General features: G+C 42.1%; 1 protein-coding gene across 5 annotated transcripts in view; it reads right to left on the bottom strand.

Annotated features, from left to right (window-relative positions):
* The window catches only part of THBS4 (thrombospondin 4), a 41,147-nt gene extending 23,042 nt beyond the window's left edge, over positions 1–18,105 (bottom strand). For 2 of the 5 annotated variants that reach the window (XM_027671362.1, XM_027671361.1), the window contains exons 1-6: positions 18,018–18,105; positions 14,012–14,215; positions 9,430–9,677; positions 8,259–8,364; positions 1,322–1,404; positions 687–738 (exon numbers count right to left, since the gene is read on the bottom strand). In XM_027671362.1, coding sequence (XP_027527163.1) covers positions 687–738; positions 1,322–1,404; positions 8,259–8,364; positions 9,430–9,677; positions 14,012–14,215; positions 18,018–18,105 — 781 coding nt within the window. Of the gene's footprint in view, positions 1–686; positions 739–1,321; positions 1,405–3,707; positions 3,725–8,258; positions 8,365–9,429; positions 9,678–14,011; positions 14,216–18,017 lie in introns of those variants that run through there. The other 3 variants (XM_027671364.1, XM_027671363.1, XM_027671365.1) reach the window with 2 other exon arrangements.
* Positions 18,106–21,597: the final 3,492 nt, after the last annotated feature.

The raw sequence follows: 21,597 nt of genomic DNA, 5'->3' as shown, positions 1-21,597 counted from the left end.
TGCCTAGAGCTCAACTTGAGTTTTGATGAGGCTTACAGACTAGAAGAAATCAAGTAAAAGGTCTGATGCATTTAAGACCTTTCGTCCCACCCAGGAAGAGAGTATATTGGTTTTTATGACTATATGCCTGTCCTGATTGTCAGTTACGTAGGAGGGCCATGGAATGGCATTTAGAAAAGTAATTATTTCTTTCACATAGAGAAAAAATCATGACCACCTTTTTGGGTCTTACTGGTGTTAACCAGGGACTGCCTCCTCAGAATCAGATGAACTTCAGGTGGACTGCATAGGATCTTCCTCAGACTGACAATAGCAGCTAGAGCAGAACATGATTCCTCCCTTGTCCTTCTATTAAGATTGTGCATGAGATACCTGGCAGACAATGGCTCCCTCCACAGGAACATGTGGCATAGCTTTGTGGCAGAGCAAGAACTGACAGTACAACCTGAGTAACACTTTTTGGTTTAGTGGGGCTTTATCCCCCAATAAGTGAGTGTCTGGGCTATGGAAGCTTTTTCCTCTAATGAAAATCTATTTTAAATTTGTGTTCAATACATCTAGAACTTTGGACACAGTATTTTTAAAAAAATACATCTTAGAAACCACATAAAGCTAACACAATCAATACCAGTTTTAAAACAACTGTGCATCTCATCTGAATTAGAGGCCTTAATAGGAATACTTACCACATGCCTGGCACTCAGCTATGGTATTTCTCAGAAATGTTGTTTCTTTGACCTTGAGAATATAGAAAAAAACCCATTATTTGGGTACAGGCAGTTCCAGTTTGCATCTGGCTGCAAGAAAAAACGTTATTCCCCAAGATGCCACTCAAACCATGCAACATAGGTAATCTGTCTTAAATGAGATGCTCTTCATACTCCATAAAATTAAGGATAGTGATAATGGATGTACTTCAGTTCAGCCTTCATCAACAGGACTCTTAAGAATGACATATTTAACCAAAGGATGCCACCAGCAATTCCAGTTCTGACACCCATAAGAAATTGAAACAAATGCAATTTCAGTTCTGTGCAACAAACCTACTGCTATCTAACAGTGGGCTAGGACAGCTGCTCTAGTTCCTCACCACTTAAGCCACAAAATTTTCTGGATCTGAAAAAGCAAGTCCCCTACACTCCCACATTCAATGATTCTCTATAGCAGAGTACCAGGACCTATATGGTTATTTCTTCTCCATTGTGTCACGCCTTCAAGGCAATGGACTCTACACAGGAGTTTACTGCTCACATGAATTCTGCACTGACTATATCAAAGGGGCACACTTGGGATATTTCACACTGAAGCCTTTATACAGTACCTGTTGTCTGAGAAGGTCTTTCACATCTGCCAGTATTTGGTTCATCTGCATCATCTGACCCATTAGCTGCCTACTATAATCACCTGCAGGGAAACAGCAATGAAAAAGAGTGCAAAACATAACTCTCCTTCATTTGCTGTAGTAATTTCTGAGATATAAGATGGAAACCCCATGAAGAGCCAAGGAGGACAGACATTACCGTTATTTAAGCCCTGTAGGAATCACCATAGCAAATGCAGTATTTATCTCAACTTTTTATAGTATAATTTGCATGAACTCAAGGCTTTTCTGGAACTGAACTCCATGTATACCACAGAAACAGATAAAGTAGAAACCTCTCCACAGAGAGAAAAACAAAATTGTGATTTCTCTACCATTATTTCAGTGTCAAGGCTATCTAAGGCAACTAATGCCACCAGTGTTACTCGTCCCCCCTAGACCAGCAACCCTATTTCAGTATTTCAAGACTGGGTATCTGTGATGACTCGCCTGGGGGAGGAGGACAACATTGGGGCAGGAAGTATATGTGCATACAATGGGAAGACACCCTGCATAAGTGCATTCCACATCACCACAACTAATTAGTAGACATTTTTTGAAGTGGAGTTACCCAGATTTCTGAGCAAGTTCACTGGAAAGCTCTGACCATCCACCAACAGCACCTGCACTGAAAAAAAGTGCTTTTAGTAACTACAACAGGCATTTGGCTTTTCTTCTGAAAGGCAGCTCATCACACTGTACACAAGTTTCATGGCTGCATTTGCTCCTGGTGGGTGCAGAGTTTGTATGGACTCGCAAAACTCAACACACTATCCAGAAGAGGGTCACAAGGATGGTGAAGGATCTGGAGGGGAATCTGTATGAGCAGTGGCTGCAGTCACTTGGTCTGTTCAGCCTGGAGAAGAGGAGACCGAGGGGAGACCTCATTGCAGTCTACAACTTCCTCCTGAGGGGAAGTGGAGAGACAGACACTGATCTCTTCTCTGTGGTGACCAGTGACAGAATCCGAGGGAATGGCCTGAAGTTGTGTCAGAGGAGGTTTAGGTTGGATATTAGAAAAAGGTTCTTCACCCAAAAGGTGTTTGGATACTGGAACAGGCTCCCCAGGGAAGTGGTCTAGCCTGACTGAGTTCAAGAAATGTTTGGACAATGCTCTCAGGCACATAGTGTGACTCTTGGGGATGGTCCTGTGCAGAACCAGGAAATGGACTTGATGATCCTTGTGGGTCCCTTCCAACTCAGAATATTCTGTGATTCTATGAACGCACACCAAAACCAGTTCTCAATACTAAGTAACAAAAAGACCTCTAAGACAAGACCAAAAGTTACATCTGTAATGAGCCATAAGAGAAGGACCAGAGTCAATCCAAGATCTTCATGTGAGATTCTTACCCATTAAATGAAATAGTGATTTTGAGCCAGTGACAGAGGAGAAGCAGAGAGCACGTTTAGTACAGTAGCCTGTAATTCCTTCTATTTGTTAATTACTTCTGAGTTTATACGTCTCTCAAGCAGATATTTGTTTACTTCTCTAAGTCTGTATTTAAAAACAAACTTCATAAATATATGCTCTTTCACAGTCTAGGCAGGCAGGATATTTTGATTTTATGCCCAATAGCTTCAGGGAGGTTTATTCACATGTTATTTTTGTGAGTACTGAAAGCTTATATGAAAAATGCTTCTCTTAATGTCTACCTCATTGTTTTGTACTTCAAAGCATGTGTAACTGTTTCCAAACATTCTACTGGGAACTGTCCAACTCTCCACATACTATGTTTTCTTCACTTCCGATTTTCTCATCAAAACACTGAACAAGTTTAAAGAGTCAGAGAACCTGCCTCTGTTCTAGTCCCAACCTTGCCTTATTTTTATTTGGAGGACAGTGGCAGGACATAATATCATGGGAATTTTAGAATTCCATAGTGGAACCTGGCACACATCTGTTCTTGTTTTACTTGTTAGTTCTTTTTTTAAACAAAGACTGGTTTAGGCATTATTGATTGAGATTTGCAAAAAATTCTCAAGATTTCAGATGCTTTTTGTTGGCTAGCACCTCAATCAGATCTATTCTGCAGTTAAGTTTTGCAGACTGCTGAATGTTAAGGTGCACTAAACAGGTTATACTGTCATGAACTACATGTCCTATTTGCAAATCTAGTCAGCAAAGCAGAAACAGATGGCTATTCCTGATTGGATTTTTTTCTCTTCCACTTAAAACCAATTCCAACAGTAGGCCCCACCTGCAGCAGAATGACTAGTGTTCAGGGATAAGAATTCAGAGAGGCCTTTAAAGGAGCTGTCAGCCCAAAATATCTTGCAGGGGGCTTTTCCCAGGAGCAAGCAGGTTAAGATACCAGCCTCAAGCTGTACAGATAACAGGTCCTACCATGTAGTCTCTCTTATCCACACTCCAGTCACTAAGGCAACTCCCCAGTTCAGCTAGTCCCTAGCTCCATACTCTGAGTCAGTAACAATATGAGTAACAGAATACTTTTCATGGTAATAATTAAGTTCAGAGACATCTCTTAAGTATTACTGTCCAACAGGGAACTGAAGTCCCTTGACATGCTCATTCTCTGTAAGACTGAAGTCATGTCAGGGAGCCACTCTGTTTTTCTCTTGTCAGGACTTTGTAATACAGAATCATAAAATGGTTTGGTTTGGAAAAGACCTTTAAAGATCATCTAGTCTAATTCCCTGGCCATGTCAGAAACATGTTTCATTTGACCAGACTGCTCAAAGCCCCATCTAGCCTGGCCTTCAACACTTCCTAATGGGGCATCGATAGCTTCTTTGGGCAACCTGTTCAAGTACAGAACCTTGGATTTAGAGCAGGCAACTAGCTTCACTGCACTGCTAATTGGCCCAAGCAGGGCAAATGCACGTACGTGTAACTGCAGGCCACCATGAAATGCCTCAAAGATATTTCTTCTAGCTCTCTTGGGACCAATACTGGCTCAAGAAACACACTTGCCCCCATCTGGCAAAGTCAGAATCCTGAAGTGTCATTCAAAGAGAACAATATTCATAGAATCATAGAACATTCTGAGTTGGAAGGGACCCATAAGGATCATCGGGTCAAACTCCTGGCCCTCCATGGGACAACCCCAAGAATCACATCATGTGCCTGAGAGCATTGTCCAGCCTCTTGAACTCTGGAGGACTGTGGTTACTTGGCCAGAGATCCAGTCATGATTAAAGTATGGATGATGGCTGACAAGAGAACAGTTTCCTGTCAGTCTATAATCCTCCACCAAAGAAGCTATACATACAAGTTGCATCTGGAATTAGGAAGAGGCAGGTTCGAAGTAAACAGGAGGAGGTGTCTCCTCAAACGTGATAACTTTCTTGCCAGGAGACAATCTTGACTGTGCATTCAAAACTGACAGGACAGATACATGGAAGAAAACATACATTCAGTACAAAACACAGAGACTTCATCTCTGAGTTGAGAACTGTGAATAAAGTGAACTGCTGGAGAATAGGGGAGTATGTGTAGAAAACCACACTAAAACTCCACTTCCTTACACTCTTGCCCTTGGGCCTATATTGACATACTGTCTCTACCAGTAGGCAGGTAAAAGAATCTTTGGTCTTGTGCAACATAGCTAATTTTTTTATACTTTCTTAGGTTCAGGTACCCTACATGAACCAGACAATCCCCAAAGATTCCTTCTGACTTGAATGATTTTGTGATGATTACATGCAGCATACTAATCTCATCTACCAAACCTAGTGCGTCTTACACTCTATTTTCCTACCCGAACAGGAAGACTCAAATACACAGGTTCAACCTGTGTCTGATCATCATATTCTCCTCTACTGCTTAGGTGTCTCAGCCTCACAGACTGAATATGGAAGGAATGCTGCTGCCAAAGCAGTGAGCAATAACCAGGCTCACTGGTTAACACAGTGAAAGCCATGTACAGCTATTCAGGTCCAAAGCACTGCCAAGGATTTTTCAATTAATATGAAAGCACACACCAAAATACATATGTTTCACACCCCTATACAGCTAGGCATTTGCATTCTAGCTTTTTCTGGCTGAAGGCAAAACTGTGGTTATCTGATATATTGCTCCCATAAAAGGGCATCACGAAGAACACACAAAGTGCATGGCAGCTGAGTTAATATTGCTGTTGGAACATCTGAACATTTTCCTTTGGTGAATTTGGTTATGTAGACTTCAAAGGTATTCATGTGAGTGTGGTGGTTTGAAAAACCTTTTCTTTGGGGCAGTAATGGTTTGCCCCACTGATAATACTGGACCAATCAAAGGTTCATATGCGCCCTACGGAAACTACATACCCACAGAAATGGAAGAGAAGGTGGTGAAGATAGTTTAGAAGGTAGGTAGCCATGATTTGAGCCAGGAGGAAGCCAGTGAGCCCCTCTGGGGGCCAAGGGCCCCCAGCCCCCAGCTGAGGCTACGGGAGACCCGGTGTAGTGTCAAAGCTGGACCGGGTCCCATAATCAAGAGCTGGAAGAGTTTCCTTACTGTCAGCAGCAGCAGAAGACATTGAAAGCGGCAGTGGAGCAGCCCTGAACAGAGACAATGATGGCTGAAAGCCAAAAAGATAGCCAGTAGCAGCAAGATAACATGAAGCTGGCTGAGAGACACAGAGATGTTCCTGCAGGAGGGAGAGCTGGCAACGAAACAGAGAAAAACTCAGCAGAGCTGTTATGGGGTAAGACTGTATCACTTTCCCAAACTCAGAGACCTCCCGAAAAGAGGACGGGTGGACTTCCAAACCCTTAGGGAGTCCTGAAATGCAGCAGCAGCTAGAAAGAGAGAGAAAGGAGCTAAAAAACCCAGAGTCGTCCTGAGAGCTGAGCCAGGACGGAATGCGGAGGAGGTGGCCCTACCCTCCACTGCTGCTGCTGCTGTCATGCTGGTGAGCTGAGACAGAGCAGAGGAGCTTTGGTAAGACTGAACTGAAAGCCGCCTTCAATGTTCTAACCCAAGAGGCGTGAAGATCAACAAGGAGATTCTCCAAAGGCTCGGGCTCGGGGTTGTAATTTCTACAAAGTAAGAACAAAAATCCTGACTGCCATATTTAAATCTGCTGCCTTAGGAAAATGAAGGACACTAACCAGTGCCACAGAAAACTGAAATGAGGGAACTGTGGCCTGAGGAGTGACAGAAGGACTTTTCTCTTTTCTTCTTGGACTTTTATTGAAGGAAAAGAGGAATTTAATTCAATGTAAATATATATATATATGTGTGTGTGTAAATAAACCTTTGTAAATATTTTCCCCTTCCCCCAATAACGAATGGTTGTGTTTTGTCTGAAAACTCTCCACATGAGGTGAAAAAGATATCAAGTCCATACCATCACTAAACCCTCTCACAGAGGCAAATTGTGGGAGGGGGGCTTGAATTTAAAAATTGGATCCTTGGGAGTTTTCAAACCACCACAGTGAGTTTTCTTTTATTATTATTAATGATACTAATTCCACTTGAACGTTATAAGCAACTGAATTTGAAAGGCTAAGCCATGCAAAGGCAGCCACAGAGAGACAGTATCTGTCTGTATTGCTACCATTTGCATTATTGATTAGTGAGCGAAACATTACAAATGAGAAAGCAGCTGCAACCTGGAACCTCACTCAGAGAGCTGTGAGTTTTTGCAGAAGGAAATAGTGAATTACTCTGCCCTTCTGTGTTCAAATGCCTGTTGATTTAGTGAAAAAGAGACAGTTGAGGATAAAACTCTGGGGGTTTTTTACCTAAGTGTATGTATGCTAAGAAGCAAGAAAATAGAAGTATGTGCAACTGAGGATTTACATAGCTAAAAGGTAAACCAGATTTTGTTGTCATTGCACACCACTGATGCCTACATTCATGTGACGTACTCAGGATGCTCTCATATAAAAGTTCTGTATCTTGTCTCTTCTTACCAAAACCAGCAATGCTGCAGGGTATATGTTTGGCAGGGGGGACAGGAAAGGGTGTGAGAGAGAAGAACTTCTCATGGATCCTATTTCAAACCTTGATCTCAATTTTCTCCCCATGGTTGTCACATATTAACATATTGCACACACAGCGTGAACTCATTCTCCCTCACACTCACAGCAGAAAGGCAGATGGACAGGAACTAGGAAGAGTTGCAGATGGGGCAGTCTAGCTCACATTTTCTGTGTCCAGATGTCAGGAAGCACTCTTGCCTAACACAGGGGAATGCACCCAGCCCCTGGGGACCTGCAGGAATTACAGTAGCCTCAGGTCCTTCTTTTCCTCCCTGTTCCCAGCTCAGTCTCTACAATGCTCAGCACAGGCAGAAAAGGAATTGGTTTTAAATCACATGTCCACTTCAGCCGATGACAAAAGCCTCAGCTAACTTGTGGCAGGACTAGTGGCTGCCTTGCAATGGCTCTTCCCACATGGACGTACAGGTTCTGTAGCTGTAGCACAAACAAAGTGTCCTGTGACCTTCTTTACACCTTGCTCCTCCCTTCTTGGGGATAGTCCAGTGCTCAACAAAAGATGAATACCGGCCATGAGGATAAGTACATGGATAGGTCTTGCTATGCCATCCATCTACCTATTTTCATAAAACCTGTAGCAATGTATCACATTTAGGACTACTTTATGTCTGCAATTGTCTGCAATTTGAATACTTAAAATATTATTAAGCTGACACAGACAGATCATCATCACAAAAATTTGCCTTCCAAATTAGGCTAAAAAGCTCTTTAATCATTACAGAATTCTTCACTAGGACAGCAATTCATTGTTTTATCAATAGCAACAGTGACTGTTTTCTCTTCAAACTGAGGTATTTCTAAAACATTGACAGAAATTATCATGTCTATAATTCAGTCAAACAATTTTTATTACTTGACTATAAAGCTCCACATTTTTAATATTCATCATATTAGCTTCCTTGCACTGGTATCGTAAGGAACAATTTTAACTCCTGGTTGCAGGTCTTACCAGTGTACTGAGGTACAGGCTCAATTTGTTGAAGAAAACAATCCTGCAGGTTCCCCACTTCGGCAACGGTTCCTCCGATTACCAGCTTCAGCTCATCTAGTGTATCCTGGGCTCCCAAAAAAAACACAGCTCACAATTGGGGTACAACAATGAAAAAAAATAGGAAATATCAGACAAAGTAAATTAATTTTTTTTAAGAGAGATATGCCATTTTCTACGCATGCAGGACTTCTACACTGTTCACTTCAGGGCCATCCATCACCATCTGAAGTGTATAAAATCTCTAACCTTTGCCTTGAAGATTTCCCCATAGCCGTGGTTTTATTTTGATTTTTTTTTACTGTTTAATTCATATGATCTCATATACTAGGAAGTTCACATATTTAGATATCTGTGGCATGTGATTATTTTTAAAGTGAATCCAAAGCAGTCTTTTTTCCCCTCCTCTCAAACAGGTATACATTCATGTCAGGAATGTGGGCACCTCAGTTATTCTCCATACAAAAAAGCTCATTGTCAAGCCTGCAATGACACAAAGGGGGCAGACCGCCTTGCACCTTCTAATGCATACTTTGGATTAATGATGATGAAAGATGCTGTGGGAGTCACTGTTTATCTTGGACTGCTGACAGGGAGATGACAGGAAGCTGTGCCAACTCCTGGTTGGCAGACAGAAGAAGAAAAGCTGTTGTAGTCAAATAGATGAGGGTCGCACTCTGGTACTCCGAGAGTATGCCCTTCCTTTTGTTTTTTTAGTCCCTTTGGCTTATTACGAAGAGGAAAGCCCCATACTCAGTCAAGCATTGCTCATACTGAACAGCTGATGAAGATCTGCCCTTACTGTATCAGATAAGCCTTGCAAAAAGTCCAGTCCCCAAAAAACACCTATACAGAAGTGAAGGATGCAATAATTTTTTGTTTTTCACTTAAAAAGCTAAAAAATGTGTTTAAAATAAATAGCATAATTATTACGGGGTTCACGTAAGCTAAGATTTCACCTGTTCCACAGAAGTTATTTTTACATTTATTTCACAACTTAACAGTCAAGTATTACTGAAGCACTATTGTGCAGAGCTTGGCTGCTGCAAGGGCTGAGGTCTGAATTCAGCGATCAAGAGGATTGCTGGTGATCCCTCAAAGTGTTCAGCCTGTTCCCGGTTTTCGTGCTCACCTGTGGTTTCTCCTGGAAAATGCGCAACTCAACCATCACCAACTTCTGAGACAGCATTGAAAATGGTTTTGGCAGGTCCTCAATGGCACCTACTTGCAGGCAGTCCAGATACAACTCTATCGTGCTCAATCCCTGCTGCAGACCACTCAGCCACAAGATGACAGCATGAGGCTTCCCATCAGCCAGCTGGATGTTGCTAAAGATCACGGAATTCAACCTTCCATCACTCTTCAGATAGCGCAGCACCACTAGGACAAAATACATGGAAGGACTGTCAGAGGGTAACAGACATCCAAGGCTGATCAAGGAAGATCCTGTGGAAATCTGCAATTGCCCTGGTATTTTTCCAAATGTCAGCTTTTGTAAATGCATCCCATATGCAGACATAATGGTAATAATAAATGGGACATCAACTCAGAGCAGCACTACCAGGACTCTTGCATGACACCCTCGTTGTAAAGCATCACTGCCTGCACAGTGTTTTCCATTTCTTTGTCCTGCCCTCTCTAGCTACCTTAACCAGTGTCACTTTACAGAGCATAATGTGCCAAAATACAAGAGGTAAAGTTACAGGGTGTAGCAGGTAGTCAGCACTTTGGCATGTATATATCTTAAAGACCTAGAAGTACTCTGTAGCAGAAATGTATAACTAGAAAAATCAGTTTCAGTGATGCATACAGCAGTCAGTGAAGCCATCTAACAGTGTATCCAAATGCATAATTAAAGAAAGCAAAGGAAGCATGATCCCAAGCGGATAACCCGCTCTTCTCTGTAACAAATAGTAAAAACAAATAAAATATCATGCAGGGGTCCTTAGAGAATGGATTTCAGGTCCTGTGACATTCCTCATATTGAGAAGGTTTTTATGCAAAAGCTAACATTTTGTAGGTTTTAGTTCAAACTAGTAGGATTATTCCTAGAACATGACATAGCCAGTCCTTGATGTGGGAATGTGCCTAGATCTGTGGATGGCTTGGTTGAGGTCGTATGGGAGAAGACATGAAAATTTATGTACTTCACACATTTATAATATGTCAAAAATTCCTACATGCATAGTATGTCTAATGTGCAAAATAATGTAATGAAAAGTAATACATACCATAGACTATAAATCAGTAAAAACAAATAAAATAACAAATAAAATATCGTGCAGAAAAGGCATATCCCAGCCCTAAAGATGACTAAGCCTCCTCTCAACTCTTTTTAAAAGCATTAGTGAATGCTTTCAAAATCCAATAAAAATTCTCATTTTATTAAGTAAAATGCACCATGAAAGACCACAACAGCAGACCAACAAATACTCTTACAACAAATACTTGCTGCATAATACTGAAAAACCATCCCTTTCCCAAGGAAATTGGATCAGTAAGCTAGGATCTGCAAGCTAAATCTCTTAGATCAGCTAGCTAGTTCTCTCCACAAAATCTCTCCCTGGCTCTCTGACTGCACATCTGCAAAAATAAGGAGCCAAGTGCATCTGGACAGCACATAACTACCCTAAAATATCAGACAGACCCTGTTTCAAAGATCCCACTGATCACCAGCCTGCATATCCCTTATTTCCTGCTGGTAAGAGTTACATGCATGAGGAGTCAAGCTGCACAGCCGCCAGGCATCTAAACAGTTAAGTGCTGGCTCTTGTGAACATCTGTTTGAAGTTCACAGAAGGCTGCTACTGTTGCATCAAGTGAAAGCTCACAAATGGCCTGACACTAGGTCAGCTAAAAATTGTGGATACAGCCAAAGGAAAAGCTCTGTCTTCGGAGCTACTAACACCTACTTACCGAAACCATTCCATTTCTATTCATTTAGCAAATTATATTCCCATCTCCCCACAATTAATGTAACTTCTTTGATGCTGTGATACCTCTGTTTGTTGGTGACCTGAGTTACTGTGCACATGCTCCATACAATTTTTCTAATTGCTCAGTTTAATGATTAAAAAAACCCCAGATTTATATAAGCATGAATGGAACAGGGTACATCCCCATCTTTAAAATCTATGCTAGTGCCAGAGCCTCAGCAGCTGTGATCAATATCAGATTGTTTTCACTGCTGTCTATGTCAAAACACTGCCAGAGCTGAGATTTCCGCAAAGGTGCATGAGGTCACCAGTAACTTGCTAAAAGGTAGCATTTCTTGGCAAACTCAAAGATCAGGCAAGACACAGTAGATCTCAGGCATTTTATTTATGTGAATATTATGCATGCTTGGTCATATAAAAGGCAAGGTCTTTGGATCTGGGCCCTGCTTTCAGAGTGACCAAACACAACAGTAGCCTACAGAAAAAAAGAGGAGATGGAGGCAGGGCTGAGAATGGACCCTGCCAGAATAGTTTCAGGACAAGGAGCAATCAGCCTTGGAAGGAAGACCAACCGTTTTTTCCTCAGCCAAAGCCAAATATCCATCTGTTAAACCAGAGTAGGCTTTTGAAGAGAGATTTTTTTAGATCAGTCTCCACTTGTATAAGATTTAACTCATCCACGCCCCTGCAGTACATGTTTGCTGCTTGAATATTTTACATTCATGGGAGTGTCACCTGTACTGCTTAAGAAACAGATTTTCAATTAAACTACCACTTCTACTAGGAAGTAGGAGCTGCTTCACAGAATTTGTAAATTACAACACGTCTATGCATTAACTGCTGTTTTCTCCATACAGAAACAATTCAAAAAAGATAAGAAACTCATGGATGCTATTTGCCTCTGGAAAGCACATTGGTCTAGCCAAAACAAGTTGAGCCACTACTCAGTAATTTATACCTGTGCTTTTAAAAACATTTAGGCATTATAAAGATGTTACTATCAGGTATACAACAACAAAACCAGAACATTGTAAAGGATAACTAAGGCCTGCTTTGAGCTCCTTGGATCACATTTGGATGCATAAGTGGAAATATCATGCAGAAGAAGTAATGCACTTATGCATTCTTCCAAAACTGTAGGTAATTAGACCGTGCATTTTGCTGAGATGCCAACATTGGCTCATCATTTAAGTGATGACGACCAGTCTTGAGAGGATCATAAACAGCCCCCACACTCCATATTTTCAGTTCACACGACAATCACCTGGATGCGTTTTAACTTATTGCACAAAGTAGCCATACGGAATCCTTGACACTTTTGGAGAAATCACATGTGAAAACTGCCATATGCCTTGCACAAGGTGCTCTAAGGTAATAAGGAGGCAAAGAGATCCATGAAACAGTCCTGCTGTAAAAAGCCTTCCTCTGTTTGGTCAGTCCTTTACATCAGATATGTTACATCTACTCAACACCGAGTTGCTTCACGCTGCCTTTCTATATGCCACTGTTGTGTTTGTCCTGTCAGAGAAGCTTCTCAAAAACCAATATACCGAGAACAAAACCAAAAGAAGCCACGTTATCTTCCATCAGAAAGCTTCTCAAGTGTGTTAAAGCGTATCAATAACCATCAGACATGCAGGTATTTTTGAAAATCAAAAGACGAGTTGGATATGTTCAAACTCTTATGTTTAGAGACACAATTGTATGCATTCCTGTATACACGTACAACATTTACACACATAATTGTGTGAGAGAGGGAGAAGGGGAGTATGTGCTATCTACCATTTATTCAGCAAATAAGTCAGTCAGTGTTAGGAGTTGCACGACACTTACTGATAATGCTGTGTGGCCATGTATTACCCACTGTCAACCCACACAGCTCTTATTCCCTGATCTCAGAAGGATTTTGATAAAACTACCAATGTTTTATCTAACTCCTTCCCTTACAATTGCCAACCAAAAGGTGTGCTTTTCTTCAGTATATTGAATAATTTCCCTATGCATCTACTGAAATTTCTCAGTAGAGTTTAACAGTATATTGGACTCAGCTGCCCAATTACAACACTTGCAGTAGCATATTATCATAGTGGTGAAGTCAGTGGAGCAACAATAATGTACATAATTCAACAATTTTTTGCTGAACCTTAAAATTGGAGTATATCTTAGATCTGGTTTAGAGATCAGTGAAAGCTCTCTATTTCTAAAAATAGGCTGAAGTTTCGACTCTGACTCCTGATTAATGGATTCCAATAGAGAACAAACACTTTAATTCACCCAAAAGATTCTGTAAGTGCTGGGAATGTCTGTCTTTCATAGTCACATCTAACCTCCAGTGTCAGCAGAACAAGAACCTGCCTTTCATATGCATGAGGCAGCTTATGTGTGTGTCCCTCGAATTCCTGCATAATAAGAACCAGTGACTGGCCCAAGGGGAAAAAGGAAAAAAAGAAAAGGAAAAAAAAACCCAACCAAAATTGACTCCTTTCTCCATGCTCCATGGTTTTTTCCTTCTTGCTTAGCATTGCTCAGAACAAGTACCACAGTCAAGTGGAGATACCAGCTGATTGTCCAGTAAGCTTCCCCTGGCCAGGAGAGAGCAGCATCAAGAAGAAGGAAAGAAATGAGAACAGGAGTGAGAGAGGATGTGAAAGGTGACAGCATGCAACAGGAATGACTCAAGCACAAAGGTTAATCACACATTTGTCAACATCCATCTGTGACACACCAGTAACTACGGATCCAATACTAGTTTTACCATACATATTCCAAACAACTCACCTTTACTCATCCGTCCCATTACCGTAAATTCAAAATGCTTGCTGTTGTCAGCTGATGAATACAGGCCAAAAACGGTGGCTGTGCTCTTTGGCTGTAGTTTGAAGGTTGAGAGCAAGTACACTTCATTCAGTGTCGGATCCCCAAATGCTTGTTGCAAGAAGTTTGGCACCACTCTTTTGTTGGAATATGGAAGAAGATCAAAAACTGGGGGGGGAAAAAAAAAGAAGCAAATTTCAACAGCAATTTAAATATAACAATGAACAAAGAAGAATGCGGTCTGAAGCCACTCACTGGAGACCATACACTCTTTGCTATTTTCATACAGATGCTTTGACCTACCTAAATTAGTATAAATCAAAAAAATTATTAATAGGATGATCAAGTCTAAAGATTATGTAGTTCAACCCCTGGCTCTGGAAGGGATATCTTAAGCAACCTGGTCTAGTGAAAGATATCCCTGCACATGGCAGTGAGTTTGGACTAGATGGCCTTTAAAGGTGCCTGCCAGCTAAAACTATCCTATGATTCTACCAAAATATCATATAGAATTTGTTGCGACTGGTACTATTTTAGCAACTTTTATTTTCCAAAGGAATTATTGATAACTTACTAACATAGAAATATCTAGACTTCAAATTGAGATACTTAAATATTTTCAGGTAGATCTCTAAAATTCTTCTCTTCTGAGGATGCACTTCAACAGAAAGCTTTTTAACCTAATTCTGTTTTCATAAATCCAGATGTTTGTGTTCATGTATCAATTAGACAAAGGATTCAGGATTAAAATTTTCAGACAGATTTCCAGAGTACTTATCCTTTAATGGTATTTACAGGGCACCATTTAAAATGCTAAGAAGCCAGGTAAGCATTATTATGTTCACAACCTCTTTTTCACTTCACTGATCTTCAGAAGATATATTATATAAATAAGACTCATCTTTCTCTTCTGGCATAGAAAACAAAGAAATACAGGCCTGACCAAAAAAAAATTACCCTGAAGGCATAGTGAAAGCTGTTTCAAATTTTTATTTCAGTTTTTCCTCAATGCATCAGCAAAGAGTCTATGGTTATACTTGTACATATGACAGAAATGTCCCTTATGACACTGAAACAACAAACCAGGGTTTTCCTCAATGTTCCTAAATCCATGATGTTTCCAAACTCAATAAACTATTCCATTATGTTTCTTGATTATCTCCTGTTTCAACCCACTGCAATTAAAGTAGTATATACGTTATATTCTTGCAAAGTCTGATAAATGATTATGCACAAGTGTCATTTAAATATAAGGGCATACTTAGCCATTGTATACCACTGCCACTCCATACGCCTGTCATGGTTGGGCCGTATTTTTCTCCCACACCAGCACAATACCATAGAGCTGCCACCAGAGAAGAGCCACAACACCACGCAGATGGCAAAGGCACACGACAGCACATTGTGCCTTACATTGATTCAAGTTTGTGGTTGTACTCTTAAGTTTACTTTCCTAGGTTGAAAAAACAGTGGACCATTGCAGGTGAGTCTTGTCTACACAGCATGACCTCAAAGCTGTCATCATCTCCTGAAGTGATGAGGCCATCCTACTGATCCAGAATTTCCCCACAATACAAGCAGGAAAAGACTGAAGAGCACTTGGAGGACAATCCCATGGGCACACAGACCTACCCATAGACCTGTGGAAAACCCTGTTCCCTTATATTAGAGCATGGGTTTGTGACGCTTCCGTTGCTCATTCTGGAGCATCCATTCATCTAGACACTAATGTTATGCCCAAAAAGACAAAAATGGAGATTTTTCCCTTTATCTCACAAAGCCATTGAAATACAAATCACCACTGAAGTCTATATTTGTATTGAGTCCAAGGATCTCATGACTCTCATGAGTTTTCAGAACACAACACAAAAAATGTAAGGCACTTGATTTGCACGCACTAGTGATACTGTTGTCAAACAAGTAAGAAACACATCTTAGAGGACAGACCTTGTCAAAACACTTCTCTTTCATTTAGTTCACATTTACAGCATCCCAGGACAACCACTGCTCCCACTGAAACCAGTAACCCAGACAGCAGATGCAAAAGGCTAGATACTTCATCACATTTACTGCAGGGAGAGCAAACCAAGCACCCACCCACTCAAGAGACTGAAATGCAGCTTACTGTCTTTTTTTGAAGAGAGATTTTTTTTAGATCTTATCCACCTGTATAAGACTTAACTCATCCAACTCCCTGCAGTAAAATGCTGTAAAAATGCTTTTTACAACAGCATTTTACAAGTCATAGCCATTCAAAAAATACAGCTGTGTTTTCTCTGCCAGAGCAATGAAATACAATACTTAAGCCTTTGAGAGCATGGAATATGGCTATACATTATGTCCAGTTCTTCTACGTCTATTGGCTGAATTTATATCAATTCCTGTGATACTAATTAATGTATGTGAGAGTTAAGCACTTAAAAATGTTATAAAAGTAATGAATAATATTGGGAAACATCTGTCTAATGTTACGGAAAATATTTATTGAAATTTTTGAAATTTGCATATTTAAATGAATACTCAAACTGGTTTGGTAGTTGCATTCTACAAAGTACATTTCCTCAGCCATGTTATCAAACCCTTTCTTGGGGTATCTTCACAATCTACAGTATATAGATGCAGTATGTAACCAGATCCATCTAAGCATAGCTTACACACATGCTAGCAAATGTGGCCAGTGGAAGAGCAATGGCGTTATGAAAACTTATTTTACCTCCTTAGTAGAGTTGGCAGAGAGACAACTCCTAGGCGTTACAGAGACAATTGCTTGTTTGGAAAGAACAGGTAAAAAAGACCCACAAGGATTTCAGATTTCATTTTTTGTAGAATCTCTTCCTTCCTCTCCCTAGAAGGGCAGACTTGAGAGCAAATAGATAGAAAAGGACTGCTAAAGCTGAAAGACACAAGCAGCTGGTTTCAATTCATGGGGTGAGAGTGATGACTCCACCATGCCTCTGAGTACAAGCAGGCATTCTCACCAGGCTAAACTGAGCCCACTTGTGAGACAGACCAGGAATTCTCTCCCCCACCCTCTTTCTGTGGTTTTTAGAAGGGGGCTCCTCACCTTCCTATGAAAATGCTAACAAGACATGAGCTACACCATGAGACAGTGGCAAAACACTCTTTGGAGATCTGCCCCAAAACATCAAGGCTAGCTCTTTAGGTGAAAACTAAAAGACATGATGAGAAGCCCTAAGAGGACAAAGCACGGAGGACTGAATTTAGTGGCACAGGAGAGGATGGAGCTCAAACTAAAACACCCCTTCTTTCCCTTAACTCTGTTGCCACGTCACACCAGCTTTTTTAGACCATCCAAGTTAGTTCTCCAGTCACAGCAGAGAGACGCAGAGAGAACCAGGAGCAGCTTTAAGGCTCCAGGAGTGGCACTAAGTTACACTACCCGCTGTTCTCAGTAGCCGAGCTGGTTCCAGTCACAAGCTGCACAACTGGAGAGCGATACTACCCACTTTACTCAAGCCCTAAAATACAGCGGCTCCTGACCTACTATGTGCATAATATTGCCACAGCAATGCTGGGTATAGAAGTATCACCTTTTCTATGCACTTTACTAGGTAGTAGAGTTTTCCCGGCGAGTTTTCACGGCTTAGCAATTCACTTCTCATTCCTGAGAACATGCAACGGAAAAAGCGCTCTTCAGACGCTCCACACGCCTACCAGCCCCCGTAGAAAAACACTTTTTTGCTGACTACAGGGGAGCGGCTGCACCGCGACCTCCTCCAGTCCCCACTGCGAGTCGCGCGGGACACAGGACGGCAGGGGGACGCCGGCGCGACTCCGCGAGCGCGCCCCGCGCCCCGACGGCTCCGGCTTCTCTCGCACCTGTAGAGGTGTTCCCGTTCCCTACCAGCCAGGGCTCCCGTCAGAGGGCAGAGGACGGGACGCTGCAAGCATTCTCGAATGGAAGAGGGGAAAGGAGATCTCGCCGCAGCCAGGGGAACGGGCCCCTTACCTCGCGGGGCGGGCGCGGCGGCGCGGCTCGGGCAGAGCTGCAGGGCGAGCGGCAGCAGCAGCAGCGCGGCGCCGCGCTCGCACCCCATGGCGGCCGCGGGCCGGGCAGGGCGGCGAGGAGGGCGCGCTGCTCCGCGCCGGGGCCGCCGTTTAACGGGGCGGACCCGGGGCCGGGCACGGACGGCGACAGGCGAAGGACTATTGGCCGGGGCTACCCCCGGAGGCGGGCGGGGGCCAAGCGCTGGGATGAACCATGCAGTAGCGCGCCGTCGGGGGCCGAGCCGGGAACAACCGGCATCGGTGGGGGTGGCGGAGCTTGGACACAGATCCTGTCGATGGCCCCCAAAATCAACACCTGTGGGGGACCGTGGCTGGAGTCTGCCCTTGGAGGAGTCCTGGAAATTGAAATGTGTTTAATCGCTTTGAATGCATAGCATCGCAGAATCGTTTAGGTTGGAAAAGACCTTTAAGATCATCGACCCCAACTGTTAATAACCATCTATGCTTACTACCAGTCACATGAAGATGGCCCCAGAAGTGATTTGGGTGTTCTTTGAGAGCCAGTAAGAGCTCTGTCCGTTCAGGAGGGACAGCAAGTCCAGCACTGTTGTGAGCAGCCCATTTGGGAACCACCAGCCTGGTGAGGGAAGTAGGAGAGCTCCAGAAGCATGAAGATAATGCAGCCTTATTCATCCGGTCCTGCTGAGTGCAGGACACTTAACTTTGAGGCTGGTACCTCCAACAATGTAACCATCATTATACTTTAAAACTTCTTTTACCTCTTTTTCTATGTTCCTCTATGTTTCTATGTGACCACACCTTTATGTGTCGTCTGCCAATAATACGGCCATTGTCTTTGCAAAGCCTTCTCACAAGTTTCTCTGCCTGTTCAGCAGATCAGGTGTTGAGTCTCAGCTGGGGGTTCTGGGTACATTAGAACAGATTCTCTCTCATGCATATGCTAAATCAAAACAAATGAGAATTCTGTGGTGTGTAGACTTGGTCTTGGTCTTGGTAGGAATTTAAATACACTACTTTTCCTAACTGTAGAATGGCACTAAAAGGGGTCACGCAGATTGCAGACTGGAGCAAACTGGTTTCTAGAAGACTCTGACTAGCAAAGTGAGCTCCTCTATTTCATTTAAAGAGCTTAGGAGCATTGCCAGTGCTCAGACTGACCAGCTTGACATCACTGATGAAGCTTGTTTGTCTTACCAAACCCTCAAACCCCCAAACCCAGTAATGTAACCAAAGTCAATTTAAAAAAAAAAGACCTTCTTCTTTCAACTACAACCATTTTCAGCATTGTGTGTGTCCTCAGGATGTCATCATCCCATTGTTTGTCCTCTACTTCAAAAAAATTCTAGCCTCTGCAATGCTGATGTTAAGACAGCACAAATAAAAGGGAGGAGCTAGTGAGAAACACCAGCACAGGTAAAAGGGAGCTAGAGAGAAATACCAGCACAGGGTGGGCTTCCTAACCTGCTGCACAGCCCTCTGTCCTGTACCTCCCTTTGTGCCTCAGCCCCGTGGATGAACCTCTGTCACATCAGAAACTCAGGAAGCCATGGTTGGTCTCCTCACAGCTTGCTATTCACATGCAATCGGAAAAGTTGGAGCTGTCTGGTATTATTTACATCATAAAAAGTAGGGCAACAATAGAAGGGAAATTTTATGTTAAATGAGCAAAGTAGTGTTGATTAATGTTGTGTCACATCAGGATTGGTGCATACAGCTAATGAGCACCACAGAGAACAGCTCCTGGGGGGCTCATTGTATGTGAGGCATGACACAGCATGCTGCAGGGCTGGGGCTGCCGAGTGTGCTGTGCAGCGTCTGCTGGAGCAGCTGTGCCACTGCACAGAGCATGGCTGTGGGCTGCTCTCCAGCACAAGCACAGTGAGATTTTCAAATATCTTTGGCTGGCCTATATTCATATGCCCTCCGACTGTCCTCCCCACATGGTATATACCCTATAACACACCCTGCTTCTTAGCTTATCCATGTAGCATTGTTGTCCCACTCTTTTAGTTGTTAATTTCTTCCTCTGCCTGTCACCAGGCAGAAGGTGTTCACCACATCCACTGTGTCCCAGCATGGTGCTATTCCTCCTCCTCACCCCACTGCTCTTCTAAATATGTCTCTACAAAACAAGAAACGCTGGCCTCGGCTTCACTCCCACCATCCTTGCCCCTGCAGTGGAAGTGACAGGAGGATACGGTGGTGTCAAAGGGCTGGCCAGGAGCTGCACAGGGGAGTGAGAAAAACAGAGTATCAAGTGCAGAGTGTTGTGGAACAGGGAGAAAGAGGAAAGCTGGAAGGGGGAGAGCAAGAGGCAAGGACATGGGACAAAACAAGGAAGGACTTACAGTGCCACAAGCTCCCTAGAAAGAAGTTTTAGTCCAGAATTTGTCCCCAGCTTAAAGGATGGAGACAGTACAGATCCTACAGAGGCTAATACATGGATCTAGAGCAGCACTGATGTTGCTGTACTGTTTATTAAGAAAAAGTCCTTCATCAACATAAAGCGTAAGGGGAACACTATCAATAATTTGCAACCATTTATTATGTACTTTAATTGAGTTTATCAAAACATTTGAAATGTTTTCTTGAAAGATTTCCCTATCTGAAAAAAATATTTATTAGGTAATTATAACTTATCATATCTCACTTCTGATTTAACTAGAGGAGTCTCTTGCACTGGTGCAGAACAACTCTATGGGAGGAGGATTTTGTTTGTAGCATTATACAATGCTACAAAATTATACAGCTAGATCATGTTCTGTTCTTGCTCTGCAGCTGCTTATTCCTTGAGCTTACTCACAAAGAATGCACAAGGAAGCAATGTTACACAAACAGACCATGAGGCACAATGCAATATAACAGAAGGTAACCAGTTCACAATGTACAAAACCAGAAGCTTAAGTCCATGTTTAGGAGAATTTACTCAGTACATAAATGTCACTATAATTTTCTATGCTGAGTTTTATTGGTGGAGTATGTTACAGACTGAAGGGGATTTTGTGCTCAAGCCCAGCCTTCTTTAAGGGATTTCACAAAACAGAATGTTTATCTGCTGTCTGGAAGGGGCTATTTGACCTTCTAATCCACATTTTCAATAAAAACAATGGAATACTAGCAATTGCCTTTTCACTCTTGTGTATTCTCTGAAGTACAAACTCCATCTTAATTTACTGGAGGTTAATATCTTGAATAAGAATCAAGAATCAAAATATGATTAATGGACATTGTGTTTACAAGAAACTTTCATCATTCCAGTCACATTTTGTAAGGAAGTTATAAATATATGACTAATTTTTCATATGGGATCTGACAGAAAACCTCAAACATTAAAATGTTTGACCTGCTTACTTTACATAAGTCAATAAGATTTTAAGCATACAGAATACAGAGAAGCTGCAGACATTGCAGATTGCACTTTACAGAAGAGTCTGTAACTTGTTCAAATTCCAAGTAATGGGGTAGGGGAAATAAAATAGAATCGCTGCTTAATTCACCTTTCATGTTTTGTTCCTAATATGCATCATGAGACTCACTGTTTTGATGGAATTATATGGATG

This window comes from Neopelma chrysocephalum, unplaced genomic scaffold (genome assembly GCF_003984885.1).
Source record: "Neopelma chrysocephalum unplaced genomic scaffold, ASM398488v2 Primary Assembly neopelma1_97102, whole genome shotgun sequence".
Classification (NCBI taxonomy): domain Eukaryota; kingdom Metazoa; phylum Chordata; class Aves; order Passeriformes; family Pipridae; genus Neopelma; species Neopelma chrysocephalum.
Note: the sequence above shows the minus strand (reverse complement) of the source record. Positions and strands in the feature narration are given on the sequence as shown.